Source organism: Pristis pectinata, chromosome 28 (genome assembly GCF_009764475.1).
Source record: "Pristis pectinata isolate sPriPec2 chromosome 28, sPriPec2.1.pri, whole genome shotgun sequence".
Lineage (NCBI taxonomy): Eukaryota > Metazoa > Chordata > Chondrichthyes > Rhinopristiformes > Pristidae > Pristis > Pristis pectinata.
In genome coordinates, this window is record NC_067432.1 from 179,144 (window position 1) to 196,833 (window position 17,690).

The 17,690-nt window shown below is 44.3% G+C and overlaps 1 protein-coding gene across 1 annotated transcript in view; it reads left to right on the forward strand.

The window, feature by feature from the left end:
• The first annotated feature begins 4,239 nt into the window (after positions 1 to 4,239).
• Positions 4,240 to 17,690, forward strand: part of LOC127583817 (BTB/POZ domain-containing protein 1-like) — a 30,354-nt gene continuing 16,903 nt past the window's right edge. Inside the window, exons 1-5 of the mRNA XM_052040178.1 lie at positions 4,240 to 5,188; positions 12,640 to 12,796; positions 13,369 to 13,474; positions 14,309 to 14,506; positions 15,197 to 15,389. Of these exons, the coding sequence (XP_051896138.1) occupies positions 4,812 to 5,188; positions 12,640 to 12,796; positions 13,369 to 13,474; positions 14,309 to 14,506; positions 15,197 to 15,389 (1,031 nt within the window). The 5' untranslated portion in view covers positions 4,240 to 4,811. The remainder of the gene's footprint in view (positions 5,189 to 12,639; positions 12,797 to 13,368; positions 13,475 to 14,308; positions 14,507 to 15,196; positions 15,390 to 17,690) is intronic.

Sequence of the window (17,690 nt, forward strand, 5' to 3'; positions counted from 1 at the left end):
TCAACAACATCACCTCTTTCAGTGTCATCTGCAAATTTACTAATCACACCTTGTACATTCTGATAAAAGCATTGATATAGATGACAAATAGCAATGGGCCCAGCACCGAGCTCTGGGGAACATCAGTCATAGGCCTCCAGTCTGAAAAACAACCTTCCACCATCACCCTCTGCTTCCTACCATCAAGCCAATTGTGTATCCAATTAGCTAGCACTCTGAATCCCATACAATCTAACTTTCCATAGCAGCCACCGTGTGGAACCTTATCAAAGGCCTTACTGAAGTCAATATAGGCAACATCTACCATCCTACCTTCATTAACCTTCTTGGTTACCTTTTCAAAAAACTCAATCAAATTTGAGATACATGAGCTCCCACACACAAAACCTGATCAGGCCCTGGAGAGTTATCTACCTTCGTACATTTTAAGACATCCAACACCTCCTCTGCTGTAATGCAAACTATCCCCGACCTCCCCATTAATTATCTCAAGGTCCAAAGTCTTCATGTCCTTCTCCATGGATAAAACAGAGGAGAAATACTCATTGAGGATCTTGCCTGTCTCCTGCAGCTCCATACAAAGATGTCCACTTTGGTCTTTGTGGGGCCTTATTTTCTCTAGTTACTATTTTCCCTTAATATAGTTATAAAATCTCTTTGGATTGTCCTTAATCTTCTCGGTCAAAGCTACCTCATGCCCCCTTTTTGTCCTTCTGATTTCCTTCTTGAATACACTTCTTCAACCCTACACTCCTGGGATTTGCTTGATCCCAGCTGGCTGTACCTGACCCATGCTTCCTTCTTTTTCCTAACCAGAGCCTCAATATTCCTTGTCATCCTATCTCTAAGAACCTTCACCAGTAATTTGCCCACCACTGAAGACTCACTGCTCTGTAATTCCCAGGTTTATCCCTGCTCCCTTTCTTAAACAAAGGAACATTTGCCACCTTCCAATCATCTGGCACTACTCCGGTAGCCAGTGAGAACAAAGATCATGCCAAAGGTGCAGCAATCTCTTCCGGCGCTTCCCATAATAACCTTGGATGTATCCCGCCCAGCCCTGGTGATTTATCTATCCTAATGTTTTTCAAAAGTTCCAGCACATCCTCTTTCCTCACGTCGACGTGCCCTAGCGTATCAGTCTGTCGTATGCCATCCTCTCAAACGTCAAGGTCTCTCTCTCTGGTGAAGACTAAAGCAAAGTATTCATTAAGGACCTCCCCCACCTCTTCCGACTCCAGGCACGTTTCCTCTTTTATCCCTGATGTCCTACCCTCACTCTAGTCATCCTCTTATTTTTCACATATGTGTAAAACGCCTTGGGGTTTTCTTTGATCCTACTCACCAAGGACTTCTCATGCCCCCTTCTAGCTCTCCTAAGTCCATTCTTAAGCTCCCTCCTGGCTACCTTGTGACTCTCCAGAGCCCTGTCAGATCCATGCTTTAAAAACCTCAGGTAAGCTTCTTTCTTCCTCTTGACAAGATATTCTACATCTGTCAACCACAGTTCCTTCACTCTACCATCCTTACCCTGCCTCAATGGGACAAACTTATTCAGAGCTCCATGCAAGTATTCCTTAAACAACCTCCACATTTCCACTGTGCACTGTCCCAAGAATATCTGTTCCCAATTTACGCTCCCAAGTTCCTGCCTAATAGCATCATAATTCCCACTCCCCCAGTTAAATACTTTCCCATATCCTTTGCCCCTATCCCTCTCCAAGGCTATAGTAAAGGTCAAGGAGTTATGGTCACTATCTCCAAAATGCTCTCCCACCGAGAGATCTGAAACCCACGACAACAACCCTGTTATTTTTGCACCTCTCCAAAATCTGCCTCCCAAAATGCTCCTCAGCATCTCTGCTGCTACTGGGGGGTCTGTAGAATACTCCCAATAGAGTGATCGCTCCCTTCCTGTTTCTGACTTCCACCCATACTGACTCAGTGGACAATTCCTCCAGGACATCCTCCCTTTCTATAGCTGTGACACTGACCCTAATCAGCAAAGTCACTCCCCCACCTCTTACCTCCATCCCTGTCCCTTTTGAAGCATCTAAACCCCGGAATATCCAGCAGCCATTCCAGCCCTTCTGACAGCCAAGTCTCCGTAATGGCCACCACGTCATAGTTCCACATACTTACCCACGCTCTAAGTTCATCACCCTTGTTCCTGATACTTCTCGCATTAAAGTAGACACACTTCAGCCCATCCAACTGACTGCAATTTTGCCCTTTCAACTGCCTATCCTTCCTGTCTTTCTACACTCTGAATCAACTTGTACACTAAATGCACCAACCTCTGACCTATCACTCTGGTTTCCATCCCCCTGCCAAACTAGTTTAAACCCTCCCCAGTAGTTCTAGCAAACCTGTCTGCAAGAATATTGGTCACCCTCCAATTCAGGTGTAACCTGTCCCTTTTGTACAGGTCATACCTTCCCCAGAAGAGATCCCAATGATCAACAAATCTGAAACCCTGCCCCAATTCCTCAGCCACGCATTCATCTGTCAAATCATCCTATTGTTACCCTCACTGGCAAGTGGCACAGGCAGCAATCCAGAGACTACCCTTGAAATCCTGTTTTTCAGCTTCCTACCTAGCTCCCTATATTCCCTCTTCAGGGCCTCATCTCTTTTCCTACGCATGTCATTGGTACCAATATGCACCATGACCTCTGGCTGTTCACCCTCCCCCTTCAGAATGCTGTGGACCTGATCCGAGACATTCCTGACCTTAGCACTCTGGAGGCAACATACCATCTGGGAGTCTCTTTCACGTCCACAGAATCTCCTGTCTGCTCCCCTTACTATGGAATCCCCTATCACTACTGCCCTCCGCTTCTCCCCCATTTCCTTCTGCACCATGACCAGGCTCAGTGCCAGAGACCTGGTCACTGCGGCTTTCCATTGGTAGGTCGTCCCCCCCAACAGTATCCAAAGCAGTATACCTGTTATTGAGGGGAATAGCCACAGGGGTACTCTGCACTACCTGCCTATTCTCCGTCCTTCTCCTGACAGTCACCCAACTACCTGACTCCTGCAGTTTAGGAGTGACTGCCCACCCCCTATAGTTCTTATCTACATACTCCTCGTTATCCCATAGGAGCCGATAGTCTAAGGAGCTGCAGCTGGATGCACCTCATGCAGATGTAGTTTTCAGGGAGACTGGATGTCTCCCATAACTCCCATATCTCCCAAACTGAATACACCATTGACCCTGGAGCCATTCTCACTACTCATTACAATAACCGTAATGTTATTATTTGCTGGCCTATAGACAACGTCCACCAGTTATTTTTTTCCCTTTACTATTAGTGTAGCGGTTAGCGTAACACTATTACAGCACCAGAGACCCGGGTTCAATTCCGGCCACCGTCTGTAAGGAGTGTGTACATTCTCCCCGTGACTGCGTGGGTTTCCTCTGTGTGATCTGGTTTCCTCCTACATTCCAAAGACGTATGGGTTAGGAAGTTGTGGGCATGCTATGTTGGCACCGGAAGGGTGGTGACACTTGTGGGCTGCCCCCAAAACACTCTACACAAAAGATGCATTTCACTGTGTGTTTCAATGTACATGTGACTAATAAAGATGTCTTGTCTGTCCTGGCACTAAAGAGAACACCAAAACAAAGAAAAAAAAGGAACTTACCAGAGACTTCACCTCTTTTCACTGAAGCCTCCTGAGCCAAAGCCTCAGCTCCCCACTCTAACACTGGCGCTCCCAAAATGGTCATTCCACTTATACCTGCCGTCCCTTTATTCGCTGCTGTTAATAAGCCAATCAACTGGTAACAATTTGCAAATGTGCCTTGTTTAGAGTCTTGCAAGGTGAAACTCACAAGCACAGGCACAGAGACTCACCTCTTTTCAAAGGTCCCGCTCCAAATCTCGCTCCAACTCCAGTGAAGATTGAGAGAATCATCATGGACAAGCTCAATCTTCTAAGATGCCTAAGAAAGTAGATTCACTGATGCACTTTCTTGATCACCACATCAGTAGGGAGCAACCAGATGAGGTTGCTAGCAATGTGGATGCCAAGGAACTTGAAGCTGTCAATCATCTCTACAGCAGATTAGTTGATGAGGACAGGATTGTGTTCACTCCCCCTCCCCCCACTTTTCTTAGGTCAACAACTAGTTCTTTTGTCTTACTGACGTTAAGGGCTAGGTTATTCCTCTGACATTATGACACAAGGTTCACAGTCGATTTCCTGTACTCCACCTCCTCATTGTTGTTGATCCAGCCTAACCAGCTCATTGTCAGAATGGTGCAAAGTTTAACATCTTCCGACAGTACAAAACCCTCAAAACTCCTGCTAGATATGTACAGATTTTTTTTAATGCACAAGTTTCTGGAATGATATTGAATTGGAGGCAAAATTGGTGCCCAGTAAAGGTGGCCTTTACTTCTTAATATCTAGAGGGTTAAAATATAAATTGTAAGTTCAAAAATCTTTATTTACATGGTTCCCCACAGTCCCCTTAACTCGAGCAAGCTTCAAGTGACGTTTATTGGATTTAATTCAATACTAAACATGCTTACAACATTACGACCATTCTTTTGCATTGTGCAATTATTCCTCATCGTATTTTAATAAAGAAAGCCGATATTTATTATTGTTTTGCTGTTCTTAGCCATTCCTCTGCATTTATTCAGACGGATAGGGGTGAGGCGGGAGGGCGAGTGAGCCGAAGAGCCCGGTTTGTCTGAGAGAGCGGGGCTCCGTGCGGATCCGCCCGCTTCAGCGCGGAAGTTTGCGAAGATTCCCGGTCGACCGCCGATAACCTGGCGTTGCCCGGGGCCGCGGTGAAGATGTTGGAGGAGGAGGAAGAGGTGGCCGGAGCTGCGCCCAGGAGCGGGGCCCGGGCTGCTGTGGAGCCGGGAGTGGGCGCGGGCCGGGCGCCGGGGTCTGGACTCGGTCAGGCCGCGCCGTCGCCGCTCTGTAACTGGCAGGCGGCCCAGTGCTCGGTGCGGGAACGCTTCGCCTTCCTGTTCAACAACGAGCTGCTGAGCGACGTCCATTTCGCGGTGGGGAAGGGCCCCGGGGCCCAGCGCCTCCCCGCACACCGCTTCGTGCTCGCCGTCGGCAGTGCCGTCTTCGACGCCATGTTCAACGGCGGCATGGCCACCAGCTCGGCTGAGGTGGAGCTGCCCGACGTGGAACCCGCCGCCTTCCTGGCGCTGCTCAGGTGAGGGTCGGGTCGGGGCGGCGCTAGGCCGCGTTGCCCCGGGCTGAGGCGGAATGCGAGGCCGATGGCCAGTGTGCCAGTCATTGCTGCTTCATCGAGACTCCTTTTCAACGTCCACTCCGAAGAGCTGCCCGGACTGTCATTGAAATCATTTATTTTTGATAGACAACAGGTGTGGGCTTCACGTCTGCCACGAGTTCTGCTCTGGTGTAAATAACATTGGCGGAAGTGGACCTGGCTCGGCATTGAGCCGGACTGACCATGAAATTAAATAAACGAGGGTGTAGGAGTCAGGCGGTGCTGTTAGTGGGCGATGTTGGTTGAGTTTCCCCATGATCACAGGTCTCTCTCTCGAGGGGAAGACATTGCAAATCCAAAAGGATTTTATCACTGGTTTCAGTGTCTAAAACTCTGGTTGTGTGTCAGGGCTCATGAATCATGGTCAAAAACATAAAACAATTAAAATACATCAAACCAAGTATCTGAAATATAGAAATATCACTTTAATTTATGATTCAGTTGTTAATAATAAAATGTACACAATGTACCTTTTCAGGGTGCTCACCAATGTAAACAAAAGATCCCAAACGGCCTTGACAGAGTGGTTGGGAGAGAGGCCTGTTTCAAAAGAAGGGGTCACTCATTTAACGAGCCGAACCTTCAGGGTTGGATTGAAATTATCCCAGGCTGCTGTGGGAGGCAAGGAAAGAGATTGCTGGTGCTCTGGATGAGATTTTTAAATCTTTACTGGACGCATGAGGTACCAGATAACTGGAGAACAACAAACATGGTCCCCCTTTACAAGAAAGCAGCAGGGAAAAGCCTGGCAGTTATAGTCCTGTGAGCCTAACATTGGTGGTCGGGAAGATACTGGAAAAGATTCCAAGAGAGAGGATTAAAGATCACTTGGAAAAGCAGGGACTAATCAGAGAGAACCAACATGGCTTTATCAGGGGCAGATCTTGTCTTATTAATTTGATTGAATTCTTTGATGAGGTAATAGAATGTATCAGTGAGGCCAAGGCAGTAGATGTGATTTACATGGGTTTTAGTAAAGCCTTTGACATCATTCCACATAAGAGACTGGATAAGAAAGGTTAGAGGGATATGGGCCAAATGCAGGCAAATGGAACTTGGTCAGCATGGATAAGTTGGGCCGAAGGACCTGTCTCTCTGCTGTATAACTCTAGGAATCTACAAGTCTATGGTGGGTGCTCGGACTCTTGCTGTTTGTAATATATGTGACTGACTGGGATGTAGGTGTGGGAGGCATGATCAGTAAGATTGTAGATGAAACAAAGATTGGCAGAATTGTTGACAGTGTGGAGGGTAGCCTTAGTCTCCCGAAAGAGATGCCTTGGGGAAAAGAGCTAAAAAATGGCAGATGGATTTTAATCCAGACAAATGTGAGGTGATGCATTTTGGGAGCACTACTGAGTCTATGACTTATACCATGAATGGTAGGGTCTTAGGAGTACTGAGGAACAGAGGGACCTCTGAGTACAAGTCCATAGATACTTGAATGTGGCAGTGCAGGTAGATAACATGGTTAGGAATAAATACAGGATACTAGCTTTATTAGTCAGGGCATTGAATTCAGAAGTAGGGAGATCATGCTCCAATATTATAAGACCTTGGTCAAATCTCAGCTAGAATACTGCATGTAGTTCTGATCATGAAGGCATGGGAAGAATTTGATAGCGCTGGAGAGGGTGCAGAGGAGATTCACCAGGATTCTGCTTGGAAAGGAACAGTTCAGTTATGAGGAGAGACTGGAGAAGCTGTCTCTTTTCCTGGAGCAGAGAGGTTAAGAGGGGATATGATTGAGGTATATAAAATTATGAGGTGTATACGGAGGGTAGGCTGCTGGAAACTTTTCCCCCATCTCAGAGGTAGACAAAACTAGAGGACATACATTTAGGGTAAGGGGGAAGAGATTCAGAGAGAGGTAAGTACCTGGAATGCACTCCCTGAGGGAGTGGTTAAAACCAGGTCACTAACACTAGATGAACACTTGAATCACTTAAACATAGAGGGCTATAGACCAAGGGCTGGGTGATGGGGTTAATATGGAAAGGTGCCCACTGGTTGGCATGGACAGGTTGGACCAAATGGCCTGTTTCCATGCTGTGTGATTCTATGAGTCAAATTTGTTTTTTTTTCCAGAGTGTTGTGAAACATTGGAATTCTCGTCCTCAAAGGTTGACGGTACCAGAATCTTCTTTAAGACAGATTCTTGATAAGCAAAGTAATGAAACGTTACTACAAATATACAGGAATGTGAAGCTGAGGTTGTAGTCAAATTAGTCATGATTTTATTGAATGGTGGAACAGATTCAATAGGAAGAGGAGTGGGGTAAGTGGCCCACTCCTCTTCCTAATTTGTACCTTTGTATGTAACTGGTAGCGATGGCTTTATCTGCTAACATAGTAATGGGGTAAGTGAGATGTGGAGTTATGAATGGTGTTGGGATAATGGTGGTGCTGGTGATTCTGAGCTTGATGGAGCTTATGATGGCAAAGGTTCTTCTGTTACTGCTTTTGGGTGGTTGATGAACCAGGCTTAAAAAAAAGTATTGATGGAAATTGCTGTCTTTTTCATCAGATAAAGCTCCTTAAAGCAAAGTGCAGCATCTTCCATTATGCAGTGATGTCAAACAAAGAGCTTGAACATAGCTGTCATTTTCTCAATATAGCACAGCCTCCAAAAGCCTCAGCATGTGTTGGTGGTTTCTTGTTCCTCTTGTGGCCTTTGTTGTTTGTGCTCTAATAGATCCTCATTTGTGAATTCTTTGCAATGAGATTCCAATAACTTCTGCTTCCTGATCTACTTCAAACCAGCCTCGTATGCTGAATTGACGATGCCTTCTCACAGATTTATAAATCCATGGGAGTCTGGTCAAAATTTCTTCCACGTACCCTTCATTGGTGCATGGGTTACGTCATCACAAGAGGCACTGATGTAGTCTATGGCTATTGTACTTCTTCCATATTTCTTGAATGGTGGGTTTGTTTTTGCTGCTTGACCCTGAAATGACTTGCCTCACCTCTCACTGCAGATAGTAAGCATTGAATGTAGTGGTAGCAGACTAGTTCATGGTTTGTAACAATGAAGTAGTGTTAGAGGTCAAAATATTACCTAGATGTTGTCAGACAGGTTCTTAATGTTAACCAGATCTCTGGGGATATTGTCAATGATGAGCAGGACTATATTAGCAGGATCAATCAATCAAAGACAGATTGGCAATATCAATCAATGAAGGATGAGAGAAACAATGTGGGATAATATTGAAAGAATAGTGCCCTTGTTAAAATGACCACACTACTGGTTCTCTTATGGTTCCATTGTACGATAAGATGGACTCTTGACCTAATTGTAACCTTGCTCCTCACTGTCTACTTGCAATGCACTTTCTCTGTAACTGTAACACTTTATTCTGCACTCTGTTATTTTACCTTGTACTACCTCAATGCACTGTTGTAATGAATTGATCTGTATGGACAGTATGCAAGACAAGTTTTTCACTGTACCTCGATACATGTGACAATAATAGACCTATTTACCAAGTTACCAATTTACTACTGAGAGATTAGCCTTTGACTATTCCTTTAAAGCCCTTGGGTTATCTGAGTGGTAGACTAAAAGAGGCTGAATCTAATAACTATTCTCGGCATTTCCTCCATTTGTCTGCCTTAAAACCTGGAGCAATTTTCTCATCTCTCAATGAACGGGTGTGAGATCAACTTCTTCCAAAAGAATCCCATCTCATCCATTGTAAACACTTATCTAAGAGAATAGCCACCTTCCTTGATACTTTATTTCAGCCCCCTGGGGAAATTTTCTGCTGCTGCTGCTTCTTAAAACATTCAAACCAACTGTCACTAACCTTGAATGTATCAGTGTTTTCAGAAGATTTACCAGGCCTCCCCCACCTCCTCCCTCTGTTCATTCAAGTCCTGTCATAATAATCTCACCTTTTCCGGAATCATCAGCAAACCCAGCGCATGCTGTTGATTCTGACCTTCTAGCCATGCTTAACTCTTTCTATTATAGCACTGCAGATACAAATACATAGATTATTCCACTCTAGCTCTATTATAAGATCTATATCTATTGTTACAGTCTGTTTCAAAAGTAATCCATAAGTACTGTGATCAATTTCAAGCTTCAGCAATCTATGGTTTCAAGGCATCTGTGTTAATATAATGCAGATGTTAACCTAATAGGTAGTGATCTGGGTGACTCCACTACACCTGTAATTTCAGCTGCCTCTTCTAACTTGAAGCACGTAAAATCCTGAGGAGTCTTGACAGGATGGATGGAGAATCTAGAACCAGGGACCATTGTTTAAAAATATAGGGTTGCCCACTTATGAAAGAGATAAAAGTTGAGTTTTGTTTCTCTGAGGGTCCTGAGTCTTTGGAACTCTCTTCCTCAAAGGGCAGTGGAAGCAGTGTCTTTGAATATTTTTAAGGTGGAGGTAGATAGGTTTTTGGTAAAGAAGGAGTAAAAGTTTACCATAAATGGGAAAATGGAGTAGAGATTACAATCAGATCAACCACAAGTTTATAAAATTGTAAGAAAAATATAAATGTGTGAATTTGGTGCAGGCTCAACCTCCCCCTGCTCCAAATTCATACATTTATATTTTTCTTACAATTTTCTAATGAAGGATGAAATAAGATAATATCTTGAAAAGAATAATAGGATTCTTTTATAATTTACGAAAGGGAAATCATGTTTGACTAATCTTTTCCAGCTATCTGAGGATGTGACAAGCAGAATAGATAATTCCATGACTGAATAAAGGAGTGCATTTGGATTTTCAGATGGCTTTTGATAAGATCCCATGCAGAAGGTTGGTTAACAAGATTAGAGCAAGTGGAAATATGCTGACATGGACTGAAAGTTGGTTATTGGTCAGAAGACAAAGAGTGGGAATAAACAGATCATGCTTGGGTTGGCAGGCTGTGTTTAGTGGGTACCACAGGGATCGGTACTTGAACCCCAACTATTCACAATTTGGCTAAGGTTCATTTTTCCAGGTTTGCTAATGATACTAAACTAGGAGGGATTATGAGTACAGAGCAGGATGTAAAGGGTTCAAGACGATGTTGACCAACTGATAATGTGGAAAATGTGAGGTCATTCACTTTGGTTAAATTTGGATAAGTTGATGTTCACAGGGACCTAATATATTTGTAAATGAATTACTGAAGGCCAACATGCAGATTTAGCAGCAGTTAGGAGGGAAAATGGTATGTTAGCTTTTTTACAAGAGTATGTGATTCCAGGAGTAAGAATGACATCTCAATTGTAATAGGGCCAGTGTGACACTGCACCTGAAGTATGGTGTACAGTTTTGGTCTCTTTATCTAAGAGGAAGTACAGTGAAGATTTACTTGGCTGTTTCCAAGATGGTGGGTTTGCTGTGAGGTGAGATTGAATAGATTGGAATTGTATTTGTTGAGTTGGAAGAATAAGAGAAGACTCATTAAAACCTACAAAGTTCTTAGGAGGCCCGACAGGCTGGATGCAGGGAAGATGTTTCCCCTGGCTAACAAGTCTAGAAGGAGAGGCACATTTTCAAAATAAGAGATAGGTTGTTTAGGACTAAGATGAGAAGTTTCTGTACAGAGGGTGGTGAACCTGTGGAATTCTCTAACCTGTGGAAGCTCAGTCAGTGTATTCATTCAAAAAGGAGTCAAAGACTGAATTATAGAGATACGGCATGGAAACGGGCCCTTTGGTCCACTGAGTCCATGCCAACCATCAAACACCCATTTACAATTATCCTGCATTAAATCCCTTTTTACTCTAAAGTGGTTTATTATTGTCACATGTACTGAGATATAGTGAAAAATTTTGTTTTGCATGCCATCCATACAGATAATTTCATCACATCAGTGCATTGAGGGAGTACAAAGGAAAATCAATGCAGAATAACAATGCAGAATAAAGTATTCCAGTTACAGAGAAAGTGCAGTACAGACAGACTGCCCACATGTTCATCAGCTCCCCTCAAGTTCTACCATTCATCTACACACTGGGGCCAATATAGAGTGTCCAATTAACCTACCAACCCCTGCTCATCTTTAGGATGAGGGAGGAAACCGGAATGTCTGGAAGAAACCCATGCAGCCACAGGGAGAACATGCAAACTCCACACAGACAGCACCTAAGGTCAGGATTGGACACCGGTCTTTGGCAATGTGAATCAGTGGCTCTACGAGCTGCACTACTGTACTGCCCACAGGGAGACTGGTAGATTTCTGGATATCAAGGATGCCCAGAAGTCTATCAATCTCCCAGTGGGCAGCTGGAAAATGGTACTGAGGTAGAAGATCAGCCATGATCTTGACAAATGGTGGAGCAGACTTGAAAGGTTGGATGGTCTACTCCTGCTGTTTTTAAGATCCTATTAACTACAACCACTGACTACTTCTCTCCCTCTACCCCATAACATTAAGGATTGTTTGTTATAGCAAAAAAAACTATAACAAGAGGAATTGTACTCTAAGTTGCAAAAATTCATAAATCAGATATTTATAAATTAAGTAGAGATTTATGCTTGTAGTGACTATTTAATTGCCAATGCAATAAATCATTGTCAGTTCAAATTAGATTCTACCATAAAAAAGCTTCATTGTGGTTGCATCATTCATTGTCTGTGTACTAAGTGTCTAAATTTGATCTATTTATTATCCCTGCTGTGCCATAACTATAGAGATAGCGTAGGGCAAATTGGGCAACTGGACCAAAGCATTAGTGCAGGAACAATGGGTTAAATGGCCTTATGCATTGAACCATTCTATAGTTCTTTGACTAACTGTCAAGAATTACCACTAGTTAAGAAAAAAAATGATTTCACTTTCCAATTGGTTGCATTGGTTGCAGTGTGTCAGGTGACAATGAGTGGAATGGGGGTTTTATGTAATGAGGACTCTGGGACTATATACAGTTGGCAACTGAATTTTTGAGTCAGCTTTTGAAAAGGGAGGCAGATGGAGCAAGGTGAGTGCCTAAGAGGAATGCTATCTGAGTTTAAGTTCCACTCCAGGGACTTGAGCATATGAACTTGACTTTGCACTCAGAATGTAGTAATGTAGGAGTGCTGTGCTGCCAGAGATGTCATTTTACAGCTGAAACATTGAGCTGAGGCCTCATCTGCCCCACACAGGCATGTCATCTTGATTCCAAAGGACTGTCAAAGGAAAAGAAGAAAGATGTAAAAGATCGCAGGAGTATTTTTGAGGAACAGCAGGAAGGTCCTGCAACAGGATGTGGTTATAATGTCAAGAGGCATGTCATTTTGTTGCAGCGAGGATCAATGGGGTTAGAAATGAGTTTTGAACTTCAGTTTGGCTGAATATATTACTGACATTTGAACCATGGGCCATTAACATTTGAGCACTCCTTTAATTGTGAATCTGTTGTTCTCATTTTGCAGATTTCTGTACTCAGATGAAGTGCAAATTGGTCCTGAGACCGTGATGACCACTTTGTACACAGCCAAGAAGTATGCTGTGCCAGCCCTAGAGGCTCACTGCGTGGAATTTCTCACCAAGCATCTGAGAGCTGACAATGCCTTCATGTTACTCACCCAGGTGATTAGCTCCAGTAATGGCTGGATCTTCCTTTGGCCCTCGGTATCTGAACCAATGGGAAAGGAAGCACAATTAAGAATCCTGCTCCCTCCCCAGTGCTGAAGTCTGTGTGTTTGACATGGGATGAGAAGAGGGTAACTTTACTTCATGGCCATTCATATTGAAGATCTACCCACACCAAATAATGGTCATGGATGACAACCTGCAGCGTGTGCCTGTCACCAGGATGCTGCATCCCCACAGCCATCAATCACCCATCACTTTTTGATGCCTCCGCTTCCCCGGCATCCATGTCCTCACCCCATCAGGAGCCTGCCTCCACCCTGAGCACCCAGGAGTCTGCCTGTTCCCCACTCCAGCTACTGGGACCATAATTTCATTCTCCACAAACCACACCACCCCCCACCCCCTCCACCCCAACCTTACATAGACACACAGGTTAAGTCCACACCTGGCTCTGTCAGCACCTATTCCTCCCTCACTGTTCAGGCCTGTGTTTCTGCTTACAGTTTGTTGCTGATTACTTTTCCACAGCTCTTCTTCATTCCTTTACCTGTGACTCCATGTTTCAGGCACGATTGTTTGATGAGCCACAGCTTGCTAATCTCTGTTTGGATACCATCGACAGAAACATCACAGATGCTATAACTGCAGAGGGCTTCACTGATGTAGATCTGGGTGAGTGGCTAATAATCCTTGTGTCAGTTCTCTTGAAGGTTACCTTGGGATAAGATCAGCAGCTAACATTATGTGCAAAAACCGAATGTGTGGCAGTGAGAGTAACTGTGCCAGAATTCAGCTAGTTCTTCTACCTTCCCCCAACCCCACACATACCCACTGGCTCTATGTGTGGAGGAAGGCAGAAACGACATTACTGAACAGAACTGGCTGTCAGGGGAAACTCAGCAGGTGAAATTCAGCTCCTGGCTGTTCACTATTTTGTCTCTCAACACTGCAGAGTCCAAGGTGACAGTGCCAAGGGGAAAGCCACACTGCAGGGGGGCAGTGCTGAGGGGAAAGCTGCACTGCAGGAGGGGTGGTCACAAAGGAGGGCCAAACTGTGGGATGGGCAGTGCCAAGGGAGCTTCACATTGCCAGAGGGGTGGTGGTGAGGGAGCGCTGCACTGCCACAGATGCTGTCTTCCAAATGAGAATGTTTCAGGCCCCATTTGCTCTCCTGTGATGAAAGGATCCAGTAACATTGTGTTTTGAAGATAAACAGGTAAACTTTCCTTAGTGTCATGCCTAATATTTATTACTCAGTAAACAGCCCTATAATTGGGTCTTCATAACATTGTGGGACATTGCTGTACAGAACTGTGGTGTTTCACACATTACAACAATGACTATAAGTTTTTTATCAAAAAATACAACTTTGTTGTTGATATGGTTCTCTGGAACATTTTTGGGCATGATGGTGCTGTAGAAATGCCAGCCATTCCTGTAATACATCACTTGTGCAACGACAGTGATCTTGAAGGCTTAGACCATTTCCTTTCCCTCTTCTCACAGACACACTGTGTGCAGTGCTGGAGCGAGATACCCTGAGCATCCGTGAGATCCGGCTGTTTGCTGGAGTGGTCCGCTGGGCAGAAGCAGAATGCCAGAGGCAGCGGCTACCACCTACCCCTAGGAACAAGCAGAAGGTGTTGGGAAAAGCTGTTGGCCTTGTTCGATTTCCACTCATGACCATTGAGGAATTTGCTGCAGGTCAGCATGACTTCATCTTATCTTAGAGAGAAAGCTTATTTAATGGCCAGTGGAGCAGAAGCAGATAGCAACATCACACAAGTAGGTGGGTAACCATGTTAGTATAACCATGAGCCAAGATCCAACTGCATGCAGGCTCTGTTACTGTGGGCAATCAATCCCAGGTGATTTCTGCTGAAGACTGGGTTATTGGGATTGGGTGTCAGTACTGACTGACCACCACATGGCTGCCTAGACTATTTCACAGTCCAGAAGAGCCAACTCTCTCTATGCTAAGTTACTACATTTATCGATTATATTAAAGTAAGAAAATACAGAGATTGCTGTTTAAATCAGCAGTTTGCATGATTTCTAAGAACCCTGGATTTGAATTGTTGCATTCTTTGATGGATTCTGGCACACTGTAATGTGGCGGTAGGTTGGAGGTTTGGGTCAATGAGTAACTTTTAAAGAGACTTGGATAAGTATTTAAAGAGGACACATGTACAAGGAAAGAGCTGGAATGTGAGGCTGGAGACACAAGAAACTGCAGGTGCTAATATTGGAGCGAAAAACTAACTGCTGGAAGATGTGAGGCTATTTGGAAACGCATGGGCCTCCTGTGCTGTGAGATTCTTGAATGTGAGGAGTGGTGCCTAGATAGCATTGGCATGGTACTAAAAAAAATCTGAGTGCATTTTCTCTGTTCAGGACCAGCTCAGTCTGGGATACTATCAGACCGAGAGGTTGTTAATCTGTTTCTACACTTCACCTTGAACCCCAAACCACGAGTGGAGTACATTGACCGACCACGCAGCTGCCTGCGTGGCAAGGAGTGCAGCATCAACCGCTTTCAGCAGGTGGAATGTCGCTGGGGCTACAGCGGAACAAGTGACAAGATCAGGTTGGTAATCTGCGCTGACTAGCACACCTTCTGTGCATTGCACACCTTTATGGCTATCAAATGCCCAGGCATCTGTGCTTTGAACACAGTTATTCATGTTTGGTTTGTATAGGTCTGCTACACCTCTGTGGTTGGGGATTTATCACAGGCTTAAAGCTGTCCTCTCAGACCAACTTTGAGCTGGGTGGCTGGTTGACCATTTGCAGCAGGAAGCCTTGCTAGGTTACTGAGCCAATTATGGCATCACAATGTGTGCTCTTTGTTCTAATCAATTAACTCCCAACACTGTGGGGTAGAACCTGGGACTCTGCTGGTCCTGGTCAGAGATCTATGGGTTTTTAAGATATTAAGGGAACGAAGGGAAATGTTGTTAGTGCAGGAAACTGGTGTTGAGTTAGAGATTAAATCACGATCTTATTGAATGTTGGAACAGGCATAAAGGGCTGAATGGCCTACTCCTACTCAAAGAATCATAGAGTTGTACAGCATAGAAACAGGCCCTTCAGCCCATCAACATCCTCTTTATCAGCCTAAACTTATAGCCTCTAGTTGCCTACCATGGGAAACAGACGCTCATATCTACCCTATCTATTCCTCCCATAATTTTATGTATCTCTATCATGTCACCTCAGCCTCCTTTGCTCCAGGCAAAAAAGACCCAGCCTATCCAACATCTCCTTATAACTCAAGTCCTCCAATCCGGGCAACATCCTTGTGAATCTTCTCTGCACCTTCTTTTGTTTAGTCACATCTTTCCTATAGAATGGCGAAGAGCTGCATACATTACTCCAAGTGCGGTCTCAACATGTTGTACAGCTGTAACATAGCATCCCAAATCTTGTACTCAATGCCTCATATAATATAGGCAACCTTGCCATATGCCTTCTTCACCCCCTTATCTGCCTGTGCTGCCTCTTTAAGGGAACTTGTACCCTTAGGTCTCTCTGTTCTACAACGTTCTTCAGAGACCTGCCATTTACTGTGCAAGTCCTGCCCTTGTTTAACTTCCCAAAATGCATTACATCACACTTGGCTGAGTGAAATTCCATCTGCAATTCCTTGACCCACTTTCCCAGTTGATCTAGATCATGTTGTAACCTTAGACAACCTTCTTCACTGTCCACCACACCACCAATGTTGGTGTCATTTGCAAACTTACTGATCTTTGCCACCTACATTCTCATCCAAATCATTAACGTACATGACAAATAACAGGGCACCCGTCACCGATCCCCCGGCACACCACTGTTCACAAACCTCCAATCTGAAAAACAACCCATAACTAGCACTCTCTGACTCCTTCCACCAAGCCAATATTGTATCCAGTTGGCTAGCTTATCCTGGATTCCATGTGATCTAATGTTCTTGACCAGTCTATCATGTGGGACTTTGTCAAAGGCCTTGCTAAAGTCCATGTAGATATTTACCACCCTGCCCTTGTCAATCCTCTTGGTCACCTCTTCAAAAAAATGCAATCGAATTCCTACACACACAGCCATACTGCCCAACCCTAATCAGTTCTTGTTTTTCTAAATGCAGATGGATCCTGTCTCACAGAATCCCCTCCAATAATATTTCCACCACTGATATTAGGCTCACTGGTCTCTAGTTCCCTGGCTTGTCCTTGCAGCCCTTTGGAAATAATTTCCTTACCACTAATGTAAGGCTCATCAGCATATAATTTCCTGGTTTGTCTCTATTGCTCTTAAACACAGGAACAATATTGGCTATTCTTCAGTCCTCTGGGACCTCACTTGTGGCTAAAGAGGATACAAAGATCTCTGTCAAGACCCCAGCAGTCTTCTCTCTTGCCTCTCTCAATAACCTGGGATACATCCCATCAGGTCTTATTCACCTTAATGCTCTTCAAGAGCCCCAACGCCTCCTTCTTCTTGATGTCAACATGCCCTAGAAAATCAGCATACTGCTTCCTGACCTCACTATCCTCCATGTCCTCCTCCTTGGTGAATACCAATGCAAAGTACTTGTTTAGAACCTCACCCACTTCCTCTGGCTCCAGGCATAAGTTCCCTCCTTTGTCCTTGAGTGGTCCTACATTCTCTCTAGTTACCCTCATTTTTAATGTATGTATAAAATGCCTTGGGTTTCTTTTAATCCAACTCACCAAGGACATTTCATGGTCCCTTTTAGCCCTCCTGATTCCCTGTTTAAGTTCTCTCCTGCTTCCTTTATATTCCTCAAAGGCCCTGTGTGATTTCAGCTTCCTAAACCATATCTACAGTATGATTCCTTTATCTTTTTGACTAAATTTGCAACATCTCTCATCATTCAGGATTCCTG